Genomic DNA, 27808 nt, shown 5'->3' on the forward strand with positions numbered 1-27808 from the left:
TAAATAACAAATTTATGTTTTATTTGATCACGAATAATACAAATCACATGCCTTTCAAAGGCTATTTTTTAAACTATTGCAACCATGAACTTTTTTGATACTACAAATATTTAGCAACAATTACAAAATATTTGTTGTAAAATTTAATAATAGTTCACTTTTGTAATAGTCTTTACAAAGCAAGCCTTTTGTAATTAAAATATAAATATAATGTGTGTGGGCATCTTGTGTTCGCACTGAACTTTTATACTCTATTCGCTTTATGTATATAAATAAACATTGAAACGGCGTAATATATACAATTGTTTTGATATAAATTATCTTTCACAACCATAAAATTACAATATTTTATGATATATTATACATAAGTATAGCTTTGATTTGTTAACCTAAAATAACTTTATGCCAAAAAGCTCGTATTGCCATGTTAATAAATTTTAATATTTCATAGTGCCTTAAGATTGCATAAAAGAAAATTTTCATTTTATCAAGTAAGTACAAAATAGACAAATAAAAACATCCAAGAATATTTGTTTTATATTATCAGTCGTATTGAGTCCAAACGAAGATCGCTCTGTCGTTGTAAAAAGCGTTTGCAATTTTATCATGCATATAAAAATATCTCTAATTTTATTGACTAAAAACACTTACAGACGAAAACCGCAAACATTAATTTTGCAGTAGGTATAAAAAAAATAACTGCTCGAATGTATGTACTATGCATGTACTTGTAGCCTACTAAGGTAGGCAAGACTAAAAAAAAACTTTTTTTAAATATACGTAGATATATAAATTAATTTACTGTTTCAACTTCTTATTCAAAGGCAGACATTCAAAAGAAAATAACATATAAGAGTTACTTCAAAACGTTAACGATCATTAGTCAAATATTTCAATCTGCCTTCTATGAAGCCTTTAAACATTTCATCTATACATGGTTATATCTATAACCTATAAAAATCTATAAATAAGTAAATTAACCTAACTCGATCCTTGGACAGTATCCAGTTACAATAACTACTCAACTAACTACGACGCGACGTCGTTGAAACATCGATGACAATAGACAGTAATATATCTAGTGAGGTCTTTCTTTTTCAATGATTTTTTTTATTACAACAGCATCTTGACAAACTCTGCAACAAAAAATTTCAATATTTTGATGAATCTGTGAACTTTTGACTTCGTCTGTAATTTTATAGCTCGTTTCCCCCGTTTCTGGTGAATATCTTAGCAATTTGTGTAGTGCTTTCTTCAAATGGAATGTATTAATTATACACTATTATGTCAAATGGCATATGAAATAATTCCTAATGCTTATACTGCTGAACTGCATGATCAATTAATTAACATTCTACCCTTCATTACTGCAAAATCGATTCGGTAAAGTTTTACAGCAACTTCGCAGTTGAAAGTTAGTGCAGTCTATTTTGGAGAAGAGTTGTGCCAATTAAAGATCGATTTACTTGGGCTTTTTGTTACCTTCATAGTCGATGCGGCCATCGTGGTCAATATCCCCGAGCGCCAGCACTTGGTTCAGTTGCGCGTCCGTCACAGGTTCTCCTATAATTTCTAGTGCTGAGCGCAATTCATCCCGCGTTATGTATCCGTTATCGTCGCGGTCGAACACTCTGTAATATAAACCACAAGTAAATAATCAATGTAGTGTGGTATCACTTGAATATTAACTATGGGAAAGAATTTATGGTTAATATATTGTGACGTGAGAAACTGCAAGGAATGTACTGTAAGTACAGGAGAGGTATTCTGTAAAAAGAAACACAAACTTCACCGTAGAACACGAGCGTGAAATGTAAGAAGGCGATATTCGACATTGATTAGATTTATTAATAAAATTTATAACATACTCTTATCATAATGACGTCCAGAATACCGTAATCACCGTAATTCTTAAAGAATCTACTGTAACTGTTAACATACTCGTATATTTTTACAAAAAAATGAAGGTTTTTATGAGTCATACTTTAATTTGTTAACACGGCGCTAACTAAATAAATGCACGGCTTACTTGAATGCTGCCAGCAAATCTCTCGTTATTTCTTCTTCCGAATCTCCTCCAGTCGTTGTAACATCTAACCCTTGCAGTGCTTGAATCTTTGTCACCCACTGCATGAACTCGTTTTCATCTATTAAGCCATTTCCTGTAAGATTTTTTTTAGTATTAGATATTATTGAATGCCTACACCCGCCTTAACAGGTACTTCTAATATATCAAATATGCTACAAAGTGATGATCTCATTTAACCTATAGGAATATACAAGTCCACACTCATTACCGTTGGCGATAATGCGATAGTTAATGAAAGGGTTTGTGTCGTTAAAACTTAATTAACGCAGTAAAAGGGAAGTCATTACAGTTATGACGTAGCCTTTGCTGAGCTTTGCGCTATTTTTGGCTTTGACACGCTGTTAATGTTCATACGCAAGTGTTTCACCTAATAAAATTTAACATCGTGAGTTTGCTACCAATTTGTAAACGTAAGATATAGGGAAATGTATTTCGATAACCCTTAACTTGACAAGTGTTTAAGTTCCTAACTGTCAACCTTACTGAAAATATTCAAGACTAATAATAATACTTACTATATTTAAATCTAATCAAACTTTGTTATATATTATTGTCCGATATACTTTTCAATACTAGTAATGTATTTTAAAATTAAATTTAGTTAAAAAATCGGTAAGTATACACGATTCACGTGAATTTAATTGGACCTTAAATTAAAATCTTGTAGATATATCTTCATTTCCAAACTAGAATTTTACAGTCATGTATGCTTGTAAGGGGTAGAAAATTCTATATAAAAAAAACTAGTTTGTATTACAATAGAAAAAATATTAAACTTTGAATTTAACTTTTTACTTTTTAATTTATTAAGTCTTGGTTAAATTCAAATATATACTTCTTTCTTACATAAGACAAAGGTTTGTTATCTTTTACTATAAATGATGAATTAGTTTATTCTATTATTTTGTAAAATAATAGTACTTAAGTGAAATGGTTGAAATAACACAATATAAAAATAATCTAAGATCTACTTTAAAGGTAAAATGGGCACTCCGAGTAATCTGATAGGAAGGGTGGATTAGCATATTGCGATGGTAGGTGTAGCGCGTTGCGTGCTGTGATGCCGAAGTATTTTTGTCCGTTACAGGTGCTTCTAGTACGTCACAGATTTACACAAGACAATGTAACGACTCTTTCATGTTGCGTTCATAAATCATTAGCATAAATAATATAAACTTTGTACATCTAACTGCGTAGGATTTCGCCATAATTATAGTTTCAAAACTTTATGTTTCTTTAAAGGTAAATTCTTAACAGAGTTGGCGCTTTATCAAGTATAATATTTGCTTAAATTAAAGCGCATACGAGAATTGTTACAGTCAAACAGTCAACAGAATCAATTAATCTTCCAGTATAAATAAGTACCCACATATCTTTGTGAACTTTGAAATTTAGACGACATAAGTTTTAGTATTTATTATTAAGGCAAATTAAGGTAACTTTATGGTACGTATATTATTCGATTTCACATATTGTGCATAGATATGTAGAAAAAACGAATACCCTGAAAAGATATGGTCGATTTTCAACCACAGTGGGTATATATTTATTATGATTAAGTACTCAATTTTATTATATAATAATTCTAAACCACTGCTGCCTTAACTTTTATTGTGTCAATGTAAGTAAAAAAAACTTGTCAAATCTTATATAAAAAAATCATCGAGTATATAATTATTATTATATGCTAATTTAAATAAAAAAACACGTACAACAATGTACGATTTTTGTAAGTAAATGTCTAATCTTTCTGTGGTAATGTTGTGCGTTCAGGAAAAGGGGTGTAAGGGTGCCGTGCGAACGCGCGAGGTCACCGGAAGCGGCGGCCCACACCTGCACGCCATTACAATAATACCTCGAATAAATTATCTCCATCGATTTAATCAACTTTGTTTACTTTTCCTTTAAAATATAATTCAATAAATCAGTCTTATCGTTTAATTTTTTCTGCCAACAATAACACAGATCTAATCGAAACACAAATTAGTGAAGCGAATTCCAGCGTTTTCAGTAATAATATTAATTATGCACGATTTAAGACATAACAGTTACAATTAGCCGGTTACAAGATCGTTAAATGACCTAATTTATCTTAACATGAATAAAAATCAGCGCGCGACTGTTCGTTTTTGGCAACAATTCAAATCAAAGTGCAAAGTGGGCGATGCTCAGCTGAAAGTACTTTAACAAGGACATATATTTTAAAAGCTCATGACATTTTGGCTAGTGATTTCAAGGTGTTAAATTTTATATTTATACATATCTATAGGGTTGAAGTATTTTTAGATGACTATGTTTTCCTAAACATAAATAATTCTCTACACAAAACTATGTAATAATAGATTTAACATGACAAGAAACAATAAAGCTATATTTTCCACCTCATTGACAATATTGGAAGCACGTCAAGCACACTGTCACGTGATCAAACAGTGAGAATACTAATCACGAGCAACATTTATAGTTCTACTTATTATGTAATATTGTGTTTATTATATTATTAAGAATAAGATAATAAAGGGAATTTATGTTGGATTTACTCACCAGTTTTACTGGCATCCTTAATAAGATCGGCTATGAGGTCGTCACTGACCTCGATGCCTAGGTTGCGCAGCATAAACTGCAGCTCCGCCGGCGTTACGTGACCGTCGCTATCCCTATCCAACAGACCGAATGCTGTTCGGAGATCTAGAAAATAAAACATGGGTTAGGGGATTAGCATTTATAATGCGCGGTATATTTCATTTTATTATGAATGTTGAAATATTTTTCAACAAGGGTAATTTTATGTTAAACTTCGCTGATTAATTAAAGAAATTAAAAAATACGATATGTATTCGTATTTCTAATACCTAATTGTGATGTTAATATAATTTGCAAAAGGACAACACAATAGTTCGGTAACACCCAATTGATCTGTGATAAAACTAGAAGTTGAATAGTAGAACTACTAATTTATTGGCTACTAATTAAAACATCTAGATTGTGAGTGAATATTTGATTTGTTTTAACAACTCTTATTCTAAATAAAATTAAAATTGTATTTTATATTTATATTTTTAAAATATAAGTTAAATTACTGATACTAGATCTTAGGTTCTTTAAGAATGGAATCATAAAGAATATAGAATTCAGTTAGGTTCGCGTTCTTTTTGTAATGAGTTAATTTAAACATCTTGTAATATATTTGAAAATACTGGCTTAAACTACTTACTTTTAATTGAATAGAAACAAAATGATGTGCAACAAATAAAGTTAATGTTGATTTTATTTTTCTTATTATTACTATATATCTTTGATTATAATATTTTCAAAATACGAAAAGCTCTTGTACAAAAATTTTGGTAGCAATCGTTTGGACAGAATGCGCCTAAACAGCTCCCTATCTCAATTTTAACATAAATCGGACGAATAAATTAAAAATATTAGAATTTCTGTAAATAATATGTAATAATTAATAAATATACATTTCCATAGCTTCGGCAGTACAACTGCGTGCCCTGATACGAACGTTCCCAAATTATAGTGATACATGCTACCATTCCTAACAGATATAGCTACTATGACTTCATATAAGATTATTGGATCTATTGGAAGTTCATCATCAGTCTTTACTAGCTCTGTTTTCGGAGATCGCATATAATTGCAGAAATGAGGGAACTACACTATTTTTAGGGACACGCTTACTATTTGACTGACGCGCCCCTCCAAGTTAAACTTAAAATTAATAAAGTTGAGGGGCGTGTCTTCGTGAGTGAATAAATCTGTTACTGAATATGAACACAGTTTTTACCAATAGACATACGAGACCGAAAGTTTCATCGAAATTTGTTTTTAGAGTGGCGCTACGCCCAACAAATTTTTTTCAGTACACCAAGCCAAACAGACAATAAGCGATTTGCATTTTGGATGGTTGATGAAGATTCCGTATGATTATGTTATATATGTATGTTAATTTTTAGTATCTAGAAATCGTAGTAATAATTTAAATACTTATGTTGCCGTCTGCATTATAAATTGATTATATTTTAGTAAGAGCTCGTTTCTCGCTGCCACTTGGCTACGATTTCCGATTTATATTAGGTCTGTTTTATGTATACATAAGTTTATCACAACAAGTATAAATTCTGTTAAATGGCATTGCAACTAATAAGCTCTGACATAAATTTACGACTTCGATGACAGAATCCTTGATTATTACATCATTTTACATGAAGATATAAGATAACATGTGTGTTTTATCGATACTGTCAGTAAGTGTATTTTGGTTTACTCCCATCGCGTCGAATAAATTTTCTCCTTTATAATGTACGCATCGTAAAATTAGCAATTACTTATAAACGAATGCGTGAATTATTTATCGAAACTTTCCAACGAATACAATTCGATTTATTTTTTTAATTTCTAAACAGAATTTGGCTTTGACCTTAAATAAACACTATACGAAAAATATTAGTTTAAATATCTATTTTAATAAAACTACTTACAGAAATCATTATTTTTTTGAAAAGTCATATCGCTCGAGTAACTAACGACACACCAACTAACTTATATTATAGTAAATATTGTATAATATAATTAATTTATGTGAAATTATGATAATCACTTTAGTTCTAATGATGACTTTAGTTGAAGATGTTTTATGAAAATGAACGTTCTCTCATCAGTTTGCCTTATAACGTTCACAATATTGACAAAAGATTAGGGAAACGCTATGTAGATACAGCTCTTATCTTTCATCTTTCAATTTTAAGACAGCCGACGAAGCGACCATGGAAATTTAATTGACGCTGAAAATAATTATTTTACCTAATTTATTATTAACTAAATAGTTCCACCTGCTCGCCGTATTTTAAGCAGCTTATTTTTTCAACGACAAATCTCTTATATTTTGCTTTGAATTACTTTATAGTTTTCGTAATTTGTAGTCAATTAATATAGTTCGCTAGCCAAATATTTTAATAATGTATAGATAGAACTGTTCACTCACGTCGGTGCGTTAAATTATCGACGTGCATTAACAAATATAATCCAATTTGATTTTTTTATTTGCTGTCTTTATTCTGACATTAGTCATCTCACACTCTCTAAGAATCTTGTAAGCACAAGCGTCATTCATATTAATGCACGCTAATAATTGAGTGTGGAAGGAACGCCTTTGTGAGAGAATAGATCTATAATATCACAGCGTTCAATTAAAAGCCTTGCAAAACGTTTTTAAAGTTTAGCAATGAATTCTCTAAATTATTTTACGTTTGAAATGACTCGTAAAAAATAACACTATATATTCAGTGGAATTATCGCAGGTTTCGAAACATATACCTATATAAACGTTTTTTTATGTACACATAAATGTCGTAGTAACAGTTGTTTTTTTCTGACGTCTCGATTCTTATTCTTAAGACATAAGAATGTGTAAGAAATAAGTTATATTTACTAACATAATCGGCTCTACCATGTTGTCAATGCTCCACATTTCCTAAAGCCTCACAAACGTCCTACAAAATAAGCGAAATGTTTCATATTTAGAATTTTCGTGTAGAATATAAATGACATTATTACAATGCGGACTGCCGGCAAAATTTCATCCGATACATGCATGTTTCCAACGATATTGTCCTTCATTTCCGTTGAGCTAGAGTTGAATTACAAGCACAAACTAAGCAGATCAAAAGTCAGTAGTGTTAACTCGGATTATTGCAATTTCTTTCGGCCTATTTCTTAAACAATTATAGTACTAAAGGTAAATCATAATCATATTCTAACACAACCTATTTGAAATGTTATCATTAATCACAATAATTAAGGCTAAAAGTCTCCAAAAATAAGTACCGACTTATCTAATAATGGTGAATTTAAGGTTGTAAAATTTTGCCTTATCTTATCGTGCACCTCTATAAATCATAATATTTTAGCAATTACAATGAATAACAAATAAAACACTGAATTAATGTTAGTGTGCATTTCCTGAGCCTTGAAATCGATGCTATCATTTGATAAGTAGTATTTTGATTATTTTTCAGGGTCTTGGAATGTGGATTAATATAACTTTTGAAAATCGCCGCCAAATATTGTAATTAAAAATAAATTTATTATCTTTATTTTTTAAACTAATAGCACTCTGAAACATGCTTGTAATATTTAATTATAACTATAAAGATATTTAAATAGATGCGACATACACTGACTGTTGCTTTAATTCATAAGTATGTGCTTACATAATTAACTTACTTAACTATTTTACTTAATTAGTATAGGTAAAAGTACATAAAATTCCTATAAAACCAAATGTTAGGCAAACTTTTAGAATCGATTTACGAAAATTGACGCCATAATGGACATCAAGTAAATTTGATAGTATTGACTTACAAGGTAGGATAAACATTGACGAACGAAAATGATTGTGATCCAATGAAAATTATTAAATATACGAATAAATATTTTCGTATGCTTACTATTGAGCAATGCCTCACTTGGCGCTGGTACCGATGGCCGGTCGTCCACTGGAGACTGCTTCTTTTTATTTTTTTTCTCATCTTCTTGCTGCAATCCATTACAACTATTTGAATTACTTAAATTAGACATACACAAAACTTGAAAGAGTTATTCAGTACACAATATATTCTATTTCATAACAGTGGCTTTACTGGTCATAATGTGCCAGCGACATATCAGTACAACTTTATCAACTTCCGAACGTTATCACTCTTTTGGTTTGTCTTATCTGTCTATTGGTTGATCAATAGATTCTATATTTTCCATATATATAAACATTATTTGTTTTATTTAAAAACAAAACAAAAATGAACAATTACCAAATTTGAAAGAGCTCGCAATAGTAAGTAAAGAGATGGAATAATTAAATATTTAAAAATATTTTATTATTTTGACAGAACTATACATGGATAAATAGAACACATTAAGTCGAGAACTCGATCAAAATTCGAATTCAAATTATTTGTAACGTAAACTGTAATTCGCAATGTCGGAAACAAAATAAACGCCACCTACGAGTAATATAACATCTATTTTACCTAGAAATCTGTAACAAGGTTTTCATCGAGCATTTTTTGTTTATGTAATTTTAGCAAGACATTTTTTCAACTATAATTATTTCAAATCTGGCTACATTATTACAATTATTAAAAATAGCATAAAATGAAGACCTTAAATTATTAATTTGTGTAGTTCTCAGTAACAATATCATTTTAAACATGCCTTCTGACACAGAAAACCCATTAAAAAAATCGTCTCATTATATTTCCTATACGGCTTATCATTTGTTACAATTTGCTTGTTTTAAGATATAAGAAGTAACATTAAAATAAAACTATAGATTGTTGGTTATATTTTCATTATATTAAAACGTGTATATGAGACATGTAATGTCAACATCGCACAACCAAAGATACATTGTGTAGAAAGCATTAAAGCCAATTGGACTCCCTTGTCAACTAGGAGCTGTTGCAGTACAGATAGTCACAAAATATTAATATAAAACATTGCATTGAATTATTAAAATAAAAAAAAAACAAACAAACAACTGTGTTAAACTTTAAAATGTTTAGATTATCAATCATTACGGAATACCTTATGAATTACCTATGTCCCTTACAAAGTTTCATTGCCAACTCACATATTAGGTATGTCATAATTTCATTCAAACGGATCATTTATCATATTAAGATTTAATATGATGTCAACTGTAGGGACCAGAGTTTATTATATATGTATGTTATTTATGCCAAGAATTTATGTCAGCTTACATTTATCTTATATAAAATTGGCGCTTCGACATGTTTCGGTATTGAAGAAGGACTTATTAAATATAACTTTTTGATAAATATGTAAGTTCTAGTTTGAGTAAATGAAGTTAGTATTGAAATAACTGATGTCGTGTTTGGCACAGCATCAACTCGGGACACGGCCAGTAAACATTTCTGCAACATTTAGCTACTTGAAAAAAATAGACATTTCTTTCCTGCCGTTCAAAGCGTTTATGAGTTATTGTTCAGTACAAAGACGGTTCCGACTACATTTTACATTAAAAGCTTCAAAGCCTATTTTCTTTTACTGCTTGTTTACAAAACCACAATAGTACCTACAAGTAGGTAGATAATTCTCGAGTGTAGATTAATATTGAGTTTTCTATGAATCATAATATACCTAAGATAAATTGTTGCAATTCAAATATATCCATTTGTATATATCAGTCACAAGTGCCCAAAATACTTCAACTCGGTAAAGTGGTCAAAGTCAAGGGGACACAATGTTTCAAATTAGGCACATAGTTGCAAACATACGTAGCATAACAGAGTTGTGTTGGCAAACGAGTGAACGTACGCTCTGAAAGATTCCAAACATTACCACTGTAGTCTGTATACTGTAAGTGATGTTGGTATTACAAAACATTAAAGTCAACTTCGACTAAATGACAAAAGAGTACCAAAAGTTAAAGACAACTAAAATATTATATACATTTTTGGAATTGGCAACGAAAATTCCTAGAACGAATGAATATTATATAAATAATATATCAATTATTTTAAATATATTTTTTATATACTTAAATCATGAGTTATTATATACGAAAGTATAAAGATATTTCATATATGCATGTACAATAATGTGTAGGTACCCACAGCGTGTAGGTACGTAGGTACGTATAGCTTTTTTTAAGTTGTCCTTAGCATATCTCACCTTTCTTCGGCTCCTCGAAGTGGTTGCCATACCCTGGAAACAAAATTAACCGTCATCTACAATGTTCACATATTTGTATTTTGGAACTCGTAGTATTATATATTCTTGGTGGTAGGGCTTTGTTTGAGCCTGTCTGGGTAGGTACCGCCCACTCATCAGATATTCTAACACAAAACAAAAGTACTTAGTATTGTGGTGATCCGGTTTGAAGGGTGAGTGAGCCAGTTTAACTATAGGCACAAGATCACAACATCTTTGTTCCCAAAGTTGGTAGTGCATTGGCGATGTAAGGAATGGTTAATATTTCTTACAGCGACATTGTCTGTGGGCGGTGGTAACCACTTACCATCAGGTGGCCCATATGCTCGTCCGCCAACCTATACCATAAAAAAAAATGTAACTCAAATTGAAAACAAGGTGATAAGGTATATAATACCCATTCGATAGTTGGGTACCGTTTCTTGTAATTTTTTGAGAATTATTCTTATAAAGACAATTTAGTTTATAGGCTTATTCAAATCGCCAACATCGATTCTTATAAAAAATATGAAATGTTATAAAATAAAGTATAGGAAACTCATGCAAATGTTTCTTCTTCTGACACATACAATGAAATAAAAGCCACAGCCCATTGAAAAATGTAGCACAAAAAACCCTAACGGGTCTTTTAAAAATCCTCTAGTAAAGCAACAAATAAGTAAATCAAACTACACAAGTGCATATATCAGCACTTTACCATTTTTAACGTGTATACTACGTAGATAAATATCGTTTTATTGTGTATTGTATATGATTAGTATTCCTGAATTTAACCTGTATATAATTTCTTTGTATAAAAAAAATTAAAATTGATAACTTATTGATTGGATTTGACGTTTATCCTGTTATTGACTTTTTATTAATGAATCAACTCTTTAATTGATAACATTAAGTGCTTAAATATGTACAAATATGAATTAAAAATAGTTACTGTATAAATCTTGACCGCGTGGAATGGTGACAAGAATGCTCTTTAATGTGTCTACACTAATCAAATCTTGCGTATGTTTTACATATTATCAGCTATAAGGTATTATCAATAATTTTCTAATTAAGCTTTCCTAAATAATTCAGATCTAACGTACAAATAAATATATTTGATACCAAAGGTCGTTGATCGTTCAAAATAACGTTTTCAGGTGATACGACGAGAAGATTTTATTCATGAAAGAATGTTTTTTTTTATTATATATGTATGTTAATCGTGGCTATTATAGTTATGATAACCCGTATTTGTCATATACGACGACTGAACATAATAACCGTAAGACCGGGCATGGTGCCAATAAATTGGGAGGAAATGTTTTAAATACTAGGCATAACCTGCTTTAATCGTATGAATACGGCGAAAGCAATCTTGAAACATGGATTACAAGATTACGTTTACATCATACTAACACTGTATACTAACTCATGTCTAAAGTACCTAGTCAGATTAAGTCTTTATGAGTCGAGTCACGTGTCTCACTGAATATAATATTACAATATAAATCCAGTAGCAAGGAGTACTATACATTTAAATAATATAGGTATATAGTTAGATATTTGAACGATTTACAACCAATTTAAAGCACTGGAAAATTAATTACTATTTAAAATTAATAAATGAAATTCATTTTAACATATTTTTTTTAATAAACTAATACTTGTTTTTTATAGATATTTTTAAAAGACTTACATATCGCATCGTGCACAGCAACCAGAGACGTACGGTCCTAAATATGTGACCCCATCGACAATCCAAATTCATGTTTAAAACAAACCCACTTTAACCTGGTCGTGTTCTTGATTTCAGTGTTAGATTCAATCAGAAGCCGAAATAGCAGGAGCAGTGGCCGAGTTTCCTATCTTTTATTTATAATCACTAAACTGAACCGACTGATGCGTGCCGCTGTCCAATTGCTATTTCCCGCGTTCAAACGGCTCCGACTAGAATGACTCGTCATGCATTTTTTACTTTTGTGAAAATTTTATTATTTGTAAAAATTGTTAAATATTGTAAATGTCATTTAGTATTAGGTACGTACCGTTTGAACGTTTTAAATGTTCACAATCGTCAAAGGATACATAAATATTATCCTTTAAGCCTTATGTATAGAGTAGATATCGCGAGACTATACGAACTTGCTAATAAAAACTAATCATAAATAGTATACTTATTTTTTTTTCCTCTTTTATGGCTCGTGGCTACGATAATTGAGCACGAAATATTCTGTCAATGTATGCCAGTATATCATATAATAAGAACAAGTGCAAATCTACTGTAGGTTATATATATAATTTATTATGAATTAAAATATCATAATAAATGATCGAGTTCTATTTTATATATATTTATAGCTTATTTGTATTGATTAATGTATGAAATAGTTTCGAGAACTCTTTCGTTTTTCAGGAAACTTAAGAAATTATTTTTCCATATAAATTTCCCATTAACGGCAAAAACCTAGCGAACACAAGTTCATCTAAATACTACTAAGTAATTTATTATAAAATAATAAACGAAAAAAATATACATTCGAAACTTGTGTAATTTAATTAATAACAGCAATTACTATTATCTGTCTTAGTAAGTTGCTGTCGCGAACCCAGGTTAAAGTAACTGTCATAAAATATTTCTAAATTTAATAGCAAGCTAAGTTAGTTTTTAAAAGATTAATAGATAAAAATTTATGGTACGTCACAATGGAATTTTAATCTTGGGAAAGAAAAAGAGGGCAATGCTAACGTCGTTTGCCGATCGATGCGGTCAAACCTTTATACGTTGGATCCAACCTTGCACTGTACTTGTATATTTAGATTATATTGGTGTGACCTAACTAATGGCCACTATGCCTTTTGTCACACGACACACGATACGTAGTAATTACAAATCGAAATGTACATATGTTTCGATGTATGAGTTATCGATGTTTATTTATCTGAAAACGATTTTAAAATGCTTTTTCCACTCTTTGATTTATCCTCTCAATAAAAAGAAAAAAGGTGCAGTAAAATAACTAATTGAACTATTCATATTCAATGATCAAAATATATTTTAAGCTAAAGTTTCCATACAGACAAGAAAAAATGAATTATTTTATTAATTTCGTTGCAAAATTAATACACAGCAACGTTTCAACTGAAATAACAGCGTTTCATTAATAGACGTGATTTTAAAAGATCAAATGGCTTAAAAATAACACCTGTCCTTGATTAATAGGACCAGATTATTCAAAATACAATTACAATGATTATGAACACGACAATTTCAGCCGTGGCCGGCGTTCTCAACGGAGAAAAGCACTCTTTATTTCCTTTCGGGCAATTACTGAGATTTGACAGAAAAACCCAATAATTAAGTGCCGTGAATCGGACCCATTTGAACCCAGGGCCTCGGGGATATCGAGCCTCTTACTCCACAGATATAAAGATATAAATTAAATCTGACTTTCAAAATCTATAGCGGTTAGTATTTTACGAACAAAAATTTCTAAACTACCCACACTATAATAATTGGTTACGTTTTATCATAACCAAATAATATTCTATCTTATAACAGGTCTCCTGACGTGACTATTGCTGTTGAAGAAATTTGATTTTATTAAATGATCCTGTTATTTGTCAGTCATTCCAAACACCAAAATGGTCGCTGTCCTAATGCCTAGTGAGATTACAGTCAGAATACATTCCATAATTTTTGCTCTTTCTATAATATAATATATGATACATCTACCTAATTCTACTCAATATTGTAGTTTCATTTAGTACTTATTAAAATATTACGGATACTATGATAAAAAAAATAAAACCACCTATTGCAATTTATCAAGGCACAAGCAACACCTAGTAGAGTATATTTTCAGACTATTAAGGTTTTTAATAAGTAGGTATAATCTATATGTTCATACATAGCGCTGGAGACATTGTAAGATAATACGCGAGATTCTTAGGAACTACTAGTCCGGTATAGTTAATTACATATTTTTGCGTTAGATAGTGTTTCTTGAGGTAGGACAGGTTCAGACTTTATAACTTAGCACCTGACAAACTGTATGGTAAAGTATGTATATAATGTAAATTGCGTGTGTAATTGTGTGACAGCCCATAGTAGGAATGCACTCGTACATGTAAAGAGTTAACTAAACCTGTATAAGCCTGTTACTGTTAATAAAAAATCTGGATATCATATTGGATATCATACTAATGTCATTATAAATCTCGTTATTTAAAAGATATACCGCTATGTGAGTTTCTTGCCATTTTTTCTCGCTGGAGGATACTTTACCAAACTGTGGTAGAGTTGAAATATTGACGATTCAAAAATGCTTTATTGTAAAGCTTACTTCAATAAAATGCATTTGATTTGAATAAACAATTGCCATCATTAACAACTATTTCTCATCGAAAAATATATACAAATATTTAAAAGGATTCCAATCTCCCTAACGATGTAAAACTATAAGAATGTTAAAGAAGAATTATATGATTAAATTATTACTGAATTTGAATAACTATCAGCAATATATCAGCAATATTGTAACTAACAAGTGGACTATTAATTGTCTTAAATAAACGAAATTATTATTATTATATTATTATAATATGAAATATATCGGCAAAATAGCAACTTACTTGTAATAATAATAAAATTACTATCGAACAAAGACGGAACAAAAATTAAGTTACTTTTGTTAAATTATTTACAGTTATGAGTAAACATAAGTAAAACATGATAACTAGATTTAAACGACATACACATACAATTCTTGTTTGAGTTTAATGTTTCGCAAATTAACAATACTTAACGAGCACGAACACAAATGTTATATTTTACTGTGCACTATGATTATTCCTTGCTTTTCATATGTAAATTTTATACGTTCATGCTATAATGAAAATAATAAAAACAGCAATGTATGTAAATTGGTTGTTGTTACATTTGATTAACTTATTTAATGTAAATAAACAGAATCAATGCATGCATTGAAAATAATTAAAAAGTGTACTTTGATGACGATATGGTTTCATTAGACATCCTGTGTTTTAAAAATATATAGATATCAATTATATTACATTAATTTTATTTCAAGTATAACGATCAAGAACACACAGACATCGGCGCTGTAAATCCAACCACATATTTTCAGCTGACGACGGTCACATTTACGTAAATTACGCTAATTGAGACACGTGCATGTTTAACAAGAATGTTAAGTAAAAACTAAATTTTCACGATTTAACCGATAACTTATAGAAGAGTTAAAATTCACTCATTTCAAATACACTCACAGTACACATTGATTTAAACGTGATACGAAAAACGTCCTATCTTCCGTTATTTTTTTTCGTTTACCGTTTTATCCGTTTATCCGTTTATCCGTATTCATATCTCTATTAGTACCTATGATAGTAGACTAGCTGGGTATCACGGCGACGATGAAGGCACAGCAAAGTCGCGGCGTGTAGAAGATGTCGCGTATGGTGCCGGCCGTGGTGAGCGGCGTGGAGAGTTCGCGACGAGTGCCTAATGTCGCGCCTTTGTACGACGTTGGATGTTCGTTTATTGCGCGGGTATTTCGGTATATCACCACCATCGGACAAATCACGGCCGTGCGACCCGGTCCGAACGAGCGCTCTAATAATAAACTTGTTTATATTTTTTATTCCCCTGATAACTTTTCAGATTCCATGCTACCTTCTGTCTCCTAAGCTGTGTGTGCGGACTACACTCGATGACCTCGAAGAGCACGTGCGTCTCAAAATAGATACATTGCGACACTTCAATTAGGTAAATTGGCGTTCGTTACAGATTTGATAGAGCATTGTAAGGATAGCGTGTGTCGGCGCCAAAAATTCGTTTTTGGCGGCGATCGTATTATAAATCGGACCGATATGAGCCAACGTAGACATTGCGATGACAACGTTCGAACGATAGAGTTCGATTTGGTACGGTACGTACCGAGAGCGTTTCAGTAAGAGCATTGCAGAAGGCGCCAAATCCGGAATGCGCGGCGGAGGGACTCTGTGGCGGTGTTCCGCTCGGGCGGTCCATGGCGCGGTGTGCCCCGGCGGTCGGCGGAGCACTGCCGCCTGCCACCGCACGCCCGCTTGTACTCGACAGTCGCCGCGCCGCGCCGCTCCTCGCGTTACATAAACCTCGCTGCTACAACGCTATCGCCGTCCGCTCCCACCTGTCCACTGTCGCTGCATTTTGGCATAACATGCTACTAAAAACAATAACACAAAATATTAATAGACCCAACTATTTTTGGTGCACTCAACACTTCTTATGATGTATACTAATTACTTGCGATTTATTTTTACTACGTAAGGTTACTACCATTGGCATCAATTTATGATATATATATATATATAAGTATATTCTATTAAAATGGAACGAAGCTTTAAAATGCAAAATAGATTTTATATGGTCGATAAAAATAAATATAAAAATACTCGGATGACTTGTTTGAACCATACTTTCCATTCTATTGTTATCATCAAGGAAGTGCTTCTGTTATCTTAAAAGATAGTTTTCATAAGTACCTATTTATGGGTTTTACAATTTTATCTAGTAAGTGGAGACTCAGAGTTAATTAACATAGGTATATTAGATACAAAGTAATAAAGTACTTTCTAATTTTTTATTTTCTTTCGAGACCTTTTTATTTATTTTATACGTAGGTTATAATTGGTTTAAAAAATAAACGTATACTAACTGTTTTTTAATTACTGTGTGGACTGTTAGGTGTAAGTTTTGTTTATTTATTATTCCCTATAAACCTACATATTTATTATTATAGATATTTCCAGCATAGACGACATTCATAACATAGCCTTTTAGCGTACTGTAAAATATTTACTCATCAAAGACAATTAGATTTTCCCATAGACAATTTACTACAATTTGCTGATTAGTCATTCCTAGCACTAACAAACGGGTAAATTTATATATTATTGGTTTATTACTAAATGTTAGGAATATCATGTCAGTTCGTAAGAAGTTTGAATGCACTCTTTCATAATGCTCATTTAACTTTCAAAAGGGAAACCGTTGCAAATTTAATTCCAGCTAGATCAACAGGTAAACCTGTAAACCAGCGTAAAAGCTGTCGTTTATTAATAATTAATTAACCAGTCATTTTAAACAAATATTATGTAAAGAGTAATGTTATTAGTATTCAAATATTGCGTTTGTCATTTAATTGAATTACGTTAAATTCTACTAAATATACATTTCTTTTAGAATAAAGATGGTACAATAAGTATATTGTCTCAAGTCCAGACTTCAACCCATGGCACTTAATGGCACTCAAAAAGATTCATTTTTATTCGTCATTACGTGCTTACATTATAAATTCCAAGGGTATGTATGCTCCAATTACATTTTAATATGTTGGGATGATCGGTATTTTAGTCGAATACGAATGTTCGGTAAGCCTACCAAATATGCTGTACCCTATACCTACTGAATAAAAAACGAAAAAACATATATCTATGTAGAAATAACCAACTTTTATGTAATATAATATTATTTTTTCTAATAATATATTAATATAAGAGCCGATAGATAATAATTTATGAGCCGAGATGGCCCAGAGGTTAGAACGCGTGCATCTTAACCGATGATTTCGGGTTCAAACCCAGGCAGGCACCACTGAATTTACATGTGCTTAATTTGTTTATAATTCATCTCGTGCTCGGCGGTGAAGGAAAACATCGTGAGGAAACCTGCATGTGTCTAATTTCAACGAAATTCTGCCACATGTGTATTCCACCAACCCGCATTGGAGCAGCGCGGTGGAATGTGCTCCATACCTTCTCCTCAACGGGAGAGGAGGCCTTAGCCCAGCAGTGGGAAATTTACAGGCTGATTATGTTTATGTTATATTATATAAGATTTTATCTCTTTTTTAATAAAATGAATTAATTAAAAATTCCATTCAGTATAGTAGTTGTTATCAAACATACGGTACTAACACGTGTTTAAATATAACTTTTAATGCCATTATTACCAAATTTTTTATCAAATATTTGAAGTATTACTGGAAAAATATTATGCATTGTTCAAAAACCATAAAACGGTAAGACATCACAAAATATTTTGTGAAATTAAAAGAATTTCGAGTTCAATTAGTCGTCTTAGTTTTGCACAATTCATCTTCAACGTTGGTTTCACTATGGGTACTTTCAATACGCATTTGCAAAATGACGTGTAGGCTTGAAGAATCACCTGTTCATATATGAATACAATTGTAAATCGATATTAATTGTCACGATTTTTTTACAATACATACGAAGACTATAAAGTATTAATTGTTATTTTTATTTAAGTTGCGACCATAACCGGTTATTGTCACAACGATGTCTATTTTCAATTTAACTAGTTCTGATTTTTTTATGTTTTTATTCATATCAGTAATCAATTTGTATTTAATAGAGTGTGGTAGAGTAAAGAGAGTTATCGGAGGAGAGGAGGTGGCTTGCGGTATCCTCCTTTATTTATTATTATTATTATCGTTTGTCATTTGAAAATTTTGGTTTAAAAATAATTGATGTCCACATTATATTCATAAATTTATAATATATTTGAATATAAGTATCTAAGTGTGACGATTAAATTATGTTTTTAAAATAAATATAGTATTTATCACAGCTTAATATCACTTTAACTTAATATTAAACTTTTTGTTTTGAAATGAAGAGTTATATTTATGTGAATTTGACTTCTACCAAAGGTACCCAAAATCGAGTAGCATCTTTACAAAACGCAAGTAATTCTCAACATTTATGTGGCGCCACCTTAATTTCCCCACATATTGCTGTGACAGCAGCGCATTGCGTCGAACACGAACCGGAGAATTATTGTCTTTCCCTCAAGAACTATTGTACAGATGATAACATTGTGCCACCCAACGCTCAAGTTCTGGAAATTATACCGCATCCTTTATACAGTCGGTAAGTGCAAGTACTCGTATACTAGATAGGTACTAGTGACACTTTACAGTAAAGTACTTACAATACCTATAGATGATAATGGGGGTCCACGAAAATTTATCTGCTTTTGATAGTAAAGAGCAAAAATGTAAGCATATTTTTTATAAGGGCCTACCTACATTGTTTTAAGTACCTAACTAAGCAGATAATATTTTAATAAGTCAAGCGACCGTTACTTGTCCAAACTTGCGTATTCGATATTACGTACAATTTCGTGTATAGACTTGCAAAGCGCTATCCGCCCGATAATGCTTAGTGCTTGTTCAGACATGAACTCGATCACCACTATAAATACTTGATGCCTGCCTTCCTTTTTTTTTTCTTCATCACTTTGAGAGAATCACTAACAAATTCATAGATTTTAATTGCTGAAATACTCGTAGGGTTGCTAAGGATAGAATTAAAAGCACCAATATTAAACAAATTTTAATTTAGTTCATATTTTAGTGTTTCTCTCAAACTGTGGTTACGGACACATACCAATAGGTGGTCCACGAGAAAAATAAGTTTGGGAATTACTGGTCTAGAGCGTTCATGTCCAGTGTATTTGTTGCCTTTTTCAATTCGTTTGAAAAATAAGCGTACAATTAAATTTACGTTCGCTGGAAAAATTACCATATTAATATGATTGGCCACCACTCAAGGAGAAGATTTGAAGCTCATTCCACCACGTAGTTTACCTGTTAGTTAGTGGATATATGTACGGCACAATAAGATCCGAAATAGCGTGACATATCTTATAGTTGTTTAACTTTTGAATTCAGTCTAGCTACTTTGCATTAGAATTAAACTTGAATTATAATAACTCATACGATAGTTTTGATTATGTTCACTTATTTTTAATCAATATGCATGCTGCTCAGAAGACATCTTCAAAGCCGCTGTTCCGCCAGCCCAATGTCTATAATTCTTAGTATTATTGGGAAAGTCATATCAAAAACAAATCTATTTGTCGGCCTTCGTAGAGAGGGAATGAAAACAGCTTACCTAAACTCATATAGACGTGTCGGTGAGAAACATATACGGTTTCAGATTTTCTGGAGCACATGACATTGCTGTGTTGCGGTTACTACTTGAATTGAATGACATAAAATGGCTTAATGATACAGTGCTACCCAACTCTTCGTTCGGAATATCAGGTAACTGTGAATGAACTGCTAACGAGCTTGCCTTCAAACAATCAGCTCTGTCACAGCCAATAAGCTATTATTACAATGTTTTTGTGCGCCTGCCAAACGTTTCTATCAAAATAAGAAGGTGTTACAAACGGACAGTCAGATAAAGAAGTAAATAAAAGTATCTTACTTGCATAATTGGCTTTGTGAACTTGTAAGATATAGTTAGAAGTACTGAAAATAGCCTATTGAATATTATCTTAAATAATATTAAAAATGCCAACTCAAAAGAAGATTTAAATGAATGGGTACACGTATAAAAGATAAAAAAAGATAAATTTAAAAAATATGTAAATTTAAAACTGCATACATATGTACATTGTTGTTGGTTGTACCGTGTTAATGTAAGACAGTTGTAGTGTTCTATTTCTATAATCTCTTTAAACGCATCATGTGTCACGTGAGCCCTTTAACTAGCATAGGTGACTGTAACACAAATGTTAATAATGAGTAATCACGTAATGACCTATATTAAAATATATTAACCATTTAATAAGACATACATGGTTTATTTCGGTCAAAATTATCAATAGAAGCATTTTAATATTTAAACGAGAATCGAACAAGACGTAGAAATCATAATAATTGCTAACCGTTGATCTAGGTGTACGTACTTCATTGTTTTAACTATAGATTTCCTTAAAATATTTTTTTTAGGTAAGAGACTGGCCCGGCTTCGCATGGACGTCGTTTATTAATACACAAAATGATATGAAAAGGTCCAGAGATTCCCCTACATACAAACAGATGAATATTATATTCATAATATATATTATGAAAATGTAAAATTTTACATCGAAAATACGTCGACGTAACGTCGCTCGTCGTCTCATCCTGAATGCCATTAATATAAGGAAACAGTGACAGATGTCGCTTCTTCGGGTCTAAACCACTGAGTTAGTGCTTTATTTTTGTTTACAATTCATCTCTTATTTAATAGTGAAGGAAATCATCCTGAGAAAACCTACAAGTGTTGAATTATATTATACCACGTGAACACCAACACGCGCTTAATAAGCGTGATTTAATGAGTACTAATATTTTTTCTCAATTTTGGATACTACTCATTTGATACTATTGATATTTCATAGGTGAGTGTACAATGTACGGCTACGGGTATAGAGATGTAACCCGAAAGGAACTCTCAAATACGTTACTCTCTGCAAGACTGAATCTAGTATCTCTGGACGAGTGTACTGAATCATTAGGACAATACGTAGCTCCAAAATACGACAGCGGAATGATATGCGCCGTCGGTGAAGAAGTAGACGCGTGCCAGGTTCGATAATTTTATATGTCATACTATTCAAACCACGACACTATCGACTACGTCAATATGTACGGAAATAATAGCCTTATCGTAATAGAATGTGTACTACGTACCGAATATAGATTCCGGACATTAAATATTATGGGACACAGTTCAATCCAAATATAATAATTATGATCTTGATGCCATGATGGTATATTACAAAGACACACGTAGAGTTTAACTGAGGATCGTGGGTTCAATCACGGATATGCATAAATTAATTTTCATGTATGTACTTAATTTGTGTTTATAATTTTGTGTTCGGCGGTTAAGCAAAACATCTGTAATATGTTTATCCACTGATCCTCATTAGAACAACGTGGTGCAATACGCTGATAACCGTCTCCTCAAAGGAAGAGAAAGTCTTAGCCCAATCATGATACATTTCTAGACCTTCACGTGGAAATATATACCTATTAGGACTAATGAAAAATATCCTACGACAACGCACTCTTGCAGCAATATGTATATCGAGCCGACAACTTCTATGTTATAAGTCAAATACTGGCAACTGGACTACTGTGTGGTAAGTTTTGACCACACTGCCCATAGGCATTGGCTTGCTGTTTGGCGGTAGAAAATATGACGAATGATACCACAATGATAATCATGAAAATGTATAAAATATATTTCGCATGACAAACAACATTACTTTAAATAACGACATCACTGTTTGTGTGAGCTATCGATCAACACTTCATACGAAATCGATAGCTGATCGAGATAACAAGCGAAACAAAAATGATTCATTCAACATAACAAAATGTTAGTAGATAAATAAATCTTATAAATAAAAAAGATAACGATATCATTATTGTAACCCTTACCTTAAAATAATATATTTTAATTAGCTGTCCCTAAGTAGTGGTAGTGTCGCTTAGGGTAGTAAGGCAATCAGGGCCGGATCTACTATACGGCTTTTCGGGCTTTAGCCCAAGGCCCCGTGGATTCAAGGGGAACCCAGCTAAGGCAAGTAAAAGTTAAAAATAGACGATAATGCGAAAGAATCTATAACTTTATTAAATTAAACAGATCGTATGTATACCCATTCAATTAATTTAATTCAAGTCTACGTTCTGATATGTTTTAGTTGGGCCCCTAAGTAATGTTAGCCCCCCTAAACTTACGGTACGGCCCAGAAGGTAATCGAATTTAATATTAGAATAAGGTTATTTGTGAGCAGTTTTTCAAACCGGTAGAACTAATTGAATTGAACGAGTTAGTTTCGATTAAGACTACCATGAATTTGCACCCAAAGTTTTTTCTCTTTTATTTCTTCAAACTTAGGTACTTGAAAAATTCGTTTGGTAGATATATGTTTTATTAAAGATTCTACTATTATATATAAGTATTTTATTATGTCTGCCGGGGAATTTATCAAAAGGGCTTTTATCTTTGAATGCAATTATATCGAATCGTTTTATTACATCACCTGATGACTAATACATACATGAATATGAATACCACATTACATTGTATTTAATGAGTAGTTAAAAAATAATCATAGCATTTCCGTAAAAAAAAAATATAAATCAATTAAATTAATTTCCTAAACAAGTTTCCTAGAACGCAAGAAACGCGATCATATAAAAATGTCTTTGTACATCATTTATTCCCTTTTTTCCACAAGCTTTGACGCTGAGCTGAATTCTGATTCTTAATGTTTTTTTTTTTCAGTTAGTTTTCATATTTACTAGTTTTCATGTTGACTTGAAGATAATGAATGTCTTTTGACAATTAGCATAATTATATACAAAGTGCTAATTATGCACGAATAAAATAATTATATTAAATTGACTTAAAAGAATCTTAAATATCACATTGAGAATTTGAACACTATTAAGTATGTTCTGTTTACCATAACAAATATATTTTATTTCATAATTTTACAGGGAGATTCTGGTGGTCCACTGATATGTGCGGGTAAGCTTCAAGGTATATGTGCGTACGGACTCAGTTGTGGAGTTCCCGGGATTCCCGGAGTATACGTCAGTGTTGGCGCTCATATACAATGGCTTAGAAGTGTTATAAAGAATATACAATAAGAATTTTGTGCTCAGCAGTATGTACGACAATTTGTCTTTGTTACAAATAAACTATACTCTTCTCAATGTGCGTTGTTAATAATAATGTCCGTTACTATTACTAAACGATTCATTTTGCTTACGGATATAGATAATAGTAGAATTTTCTAGATGTAAATTAAAAGCTAATATCGATTTGTTACCTTAGGATAAGGCATATAACCGATAGTAGTGTAAATTTCTCAAGTACATTGACAAAAATATTTCAATAATAAATTGTAATGAGATAATTATCCATATTAAGCAAAACGAAACTTTCACTGAATATAGTAACCAGACTTCAGTCAGTTGCTAACCGGACTTGTCAAGTCCCTTGCGATTTGCAATATAATGAGACAACACTTTCGATCGGTGCTTCTCATCCAAACTACAAAAACATATGTATCATAATACAGTGAAACGAATATAATATATTTTTTAATACATTTATTTACTACACCAATTTACTAAACACGATAGTTTTTTTATAATGTAATTAGTTTTAAACGTGAAAACCTGAAACACATTTCCTTTTGCTTTTAAAAATTAACAAAAATCGCAACACATTAATATAACAAAAAAGTTCGTAATCAAATAAATTATTTTATTCACTATTACATGAATGTAATATTTTTGTTATTACCAGTTCCAGTTTCACATATGATAGAGGATTTCCAATTTCTATCGTTTGCTCGAATGGTTTTAAATTATTAAAACCTTAGGTTTCTAGAGGTATTTTCGAAATTCAAAGGAACCTCGTATATAAAAATGTTTTATTATAGTAAACTATCAATGACACATAAATATGTATTCTTATTTATACATGCCTACGTTATTTAAAGAGGTTGTATAGATATGGACCATTCGTTGAGTCAACTTATGCCAAAAAAAATCGTCAAAAATTTTTTTTAAGACAAATTTCGTTTTTTTAAATTAATTATTAATATTTACGTTTGTTGACCTTTAATATAATAATAGAATGGAATGTACTTATACTAGAATGTACTGCACACTATACAGCAAACTTTAAAATACCGATTTTATGCATTATTAACGCCCATTTACGCAAAACGACAAATGTTACCTAATAATAATATCATAATTATATTCAATTATAGCGATAAAATAAATTCATACAATTTGTTAGGCCAGTGATTTACTTTAATATAAATATCCTGCGGTCACAAGTGAAGTATATTTTATACCAAGTATTCTTATCCTACGCCACACTTTACACTGCAACAACAACAATAATAAAGTTTTACGAAGAAGCAACACTGGCCGATTACCTACGATAAATTACATAATTTCTCATTTATGTACCTCGTACCTGATAATCATTATATTTACAAATTTGTTTATTTAAATGACTATTATTATTTCATTAAATAAAACGAAATGTTAAAATAATAAAGGTTATGGACATTTTAATCGATATTTTCGTAAGTTTCGCTTGTCTTTGCTCACAGTTGGCCAAATGCAACCTCTCGAGTGAAGGCAAACCATTTCGTTTGATGTTATCAAATAATGCACAAATTATATTCTACTTGATAAACTTATGTTTTATTCAAAATAAGAATTTTAAATAAAAAAAAACACTACAAAACATAAAACAGGTAAATAAATTACCAATTAATATAGATATGTTAACTATGTTCGAGATAATAATTCGATTGTTAAGAATATTTAAGAAACTAGTAGACAGGTACAGAAGTATTTTTAAAGGATATTCCTAATACAATATTATGAGTAGAGCAGAGTGAATGGGATTTATTAAAACCGATACAACAATAAATTGTGAAAAAATAATATAAAATAGAATAATTTAATTAAATTAATTTAATTTTTGATACATTGTACATTTCGCGCGAAAATATTGGCGGTACTGTGCCATATATTTTTTAATACATCCTCGCTTATAATAAACATACCTTCCTCCCTTCTTCTCCTTAGTTAGAGGAGACCTCCAAGTCAAGCAGTGGGACATTAATTGATTGTTAGTAGAAATAAATATAAACATTGTAAATTAGAAATAGTGGTTTAGAGATACAAACATGTCAAACATTGAAATATCATTCGATGCTTTAATATAATAACTACATTCATTGTTTTCTCAAAAAAAATACAATTCAACACAAAAATTTAGATTTTTTTAAATCAATAACCGAATAAAAAAATTAATGTACATGATGTCAAAAACTTTTTAAGAGTTCTGCAAATAAATCTCTTACATAAGATTAAACTAATATTCGTGCAACTTTTTTGTTTAGATTAGTTCATTGTTGTAAACAGCCGTAGTGTTTTCATATGAAATTTTCAGTTTACATTTAATAATTGAATTTGAAGTGATTTTAAAAAGAGTATTTTTATTAAATATTATAATAACAAAATCAGCTTATGTTCTAGGGAAACCATAACAGCTTCTTATAAATAGTAGGACTTTTAATAAAAAATAACAAAAAACCTATCAGTAGTAACACTTACCATTGCATCAATATCACTCTTTAGTTCTATCAACAAATTAAGATTTTATATAAAAATGCTTTCTGATAATGTAAATTGTTTTTGAAAAAAAAAGTCCTTTTTATATTATTTACTATATTATATTGTATATTTTTATATAACGTAAAAAATGTTTTTTAAGAAAAAGTCATTCCTACTTTAATGTTATTTAAAATTAAAATTTTAACGATTTTTTTTAATATGACATGCCATTTTTTAATAACAATAAATCATAATTTTATGCATGTTCAGCTTTTGAATTTCGAAATAATTTGTTCTTTTTTTTTTTAAATGCACTTATATAACCAGTGACGTTAAACAGGCTACGGCGACTTGGGTTTTCTACGGGCATATGTAGGTTTTTTATTACTTCAATAAATATTTATTACATTTTATTTGTTTTAATAGACTTAGATTTGCATAGCTTTCCTCGTTTTATTATAACATTTTTAAGTCATAACACTAAAAATAACATATGCAACGATTTAGTACTCCCAACAGGCGGCACTTTTGTGAATCTCTGCCCATAACGTATATTTCAATAAATTACTTTTAACAAACATTTGCAACTACATAGGTTATGTAGTTAAGAATAACGAGAGTTTATCCCTAATATAAAGTCAGCCGCCGACTGTATGCAGTTCCACGTTTAGCTCTAGTGTGTACGTACAGGCAAACTGGATTTTTCATTCACACTGACTGACGAGCGGTTCTGCTAAGTAGCCAATCAGTGTCCACGATGCATTACTATGCATAGTGTATTATAATTTTTAGGTCGCCGAGAGTCAGTGGTCAAGTTCAGCGTCGTAGCGTCGTATTTTCGATTTAAAGTGATTTAAAGTGCTCGCTTATTTTTGCTCTCACTACATTATAGCGCGTTTTATGTATTATATACATAACAAAGAATGTATATTTACGCTCGTAAACAAAAAAGGAAACAGAAATAAAA

The 27808-nt window shown here is 31.0% G+C and overlaps 2 protein-coding genes across 2 annotated transcripts; one reads left to right on the forward strand and one right to left on the reverse strand.

Moving 5' to 3' along the window:
* On the reverse strand, nt 1-17048 carry LOC113403401 (calcium-binding protein E63-1). Its single transcript, XM_026643948.2, is given in 7 exon segments — nt 1-1136; nt 1483-1631; nt 2030-2162; nt 4634-4777; nt 8545-8632; nt 10790-10822; nt 16770-17048. Coding segments are annotated over 7 exon segments (834 nt in total). The 5' UTR covers nt 17034-17048; the 3' UTR covers nt 1-1113.
* Nucleotides 17049-19171: 2123 nt separating this feature from the next.
* On the forward strand, nt 19172-24365 carry LOC113403402 (transmembrane protease serine 5-like). Its single transcript, XM_026643949.2, has 5 exons — nt 19172-19298; nt 19549-19768; nt 20840-20946; nt 22074-22261; nt 24187-24365. Exons 1-5 carry the CDS (start codon nt 19175-19177, stop codon nt 24337-24339), a joined length of 792 nt encoding a protein of 263 aa, XP_026499734.2. The 5' UTR covers nt 19172-19174; the 3' UTR covers nt 24340-24365.
* Nucleotides 24366-27808: the final 3443 nt, after the last annotated feature.

The sequence above is a fragment of the Vanessa tameamea genome, chromosome 13 (genome assembly GCF_037043105.1).
Source record: "Vanessa tameamea isolate UH-Manoa-2023 chromosome 13, ilVanTame1 primary haplotype, whole genome shotgun sequence".
Lineage (NCBI taxonomy): Eukaryota > Metazoa > Arthropoda > Insecta > Lepidoptera > Nymphalidae > Vanessa > Vanessa tameamea.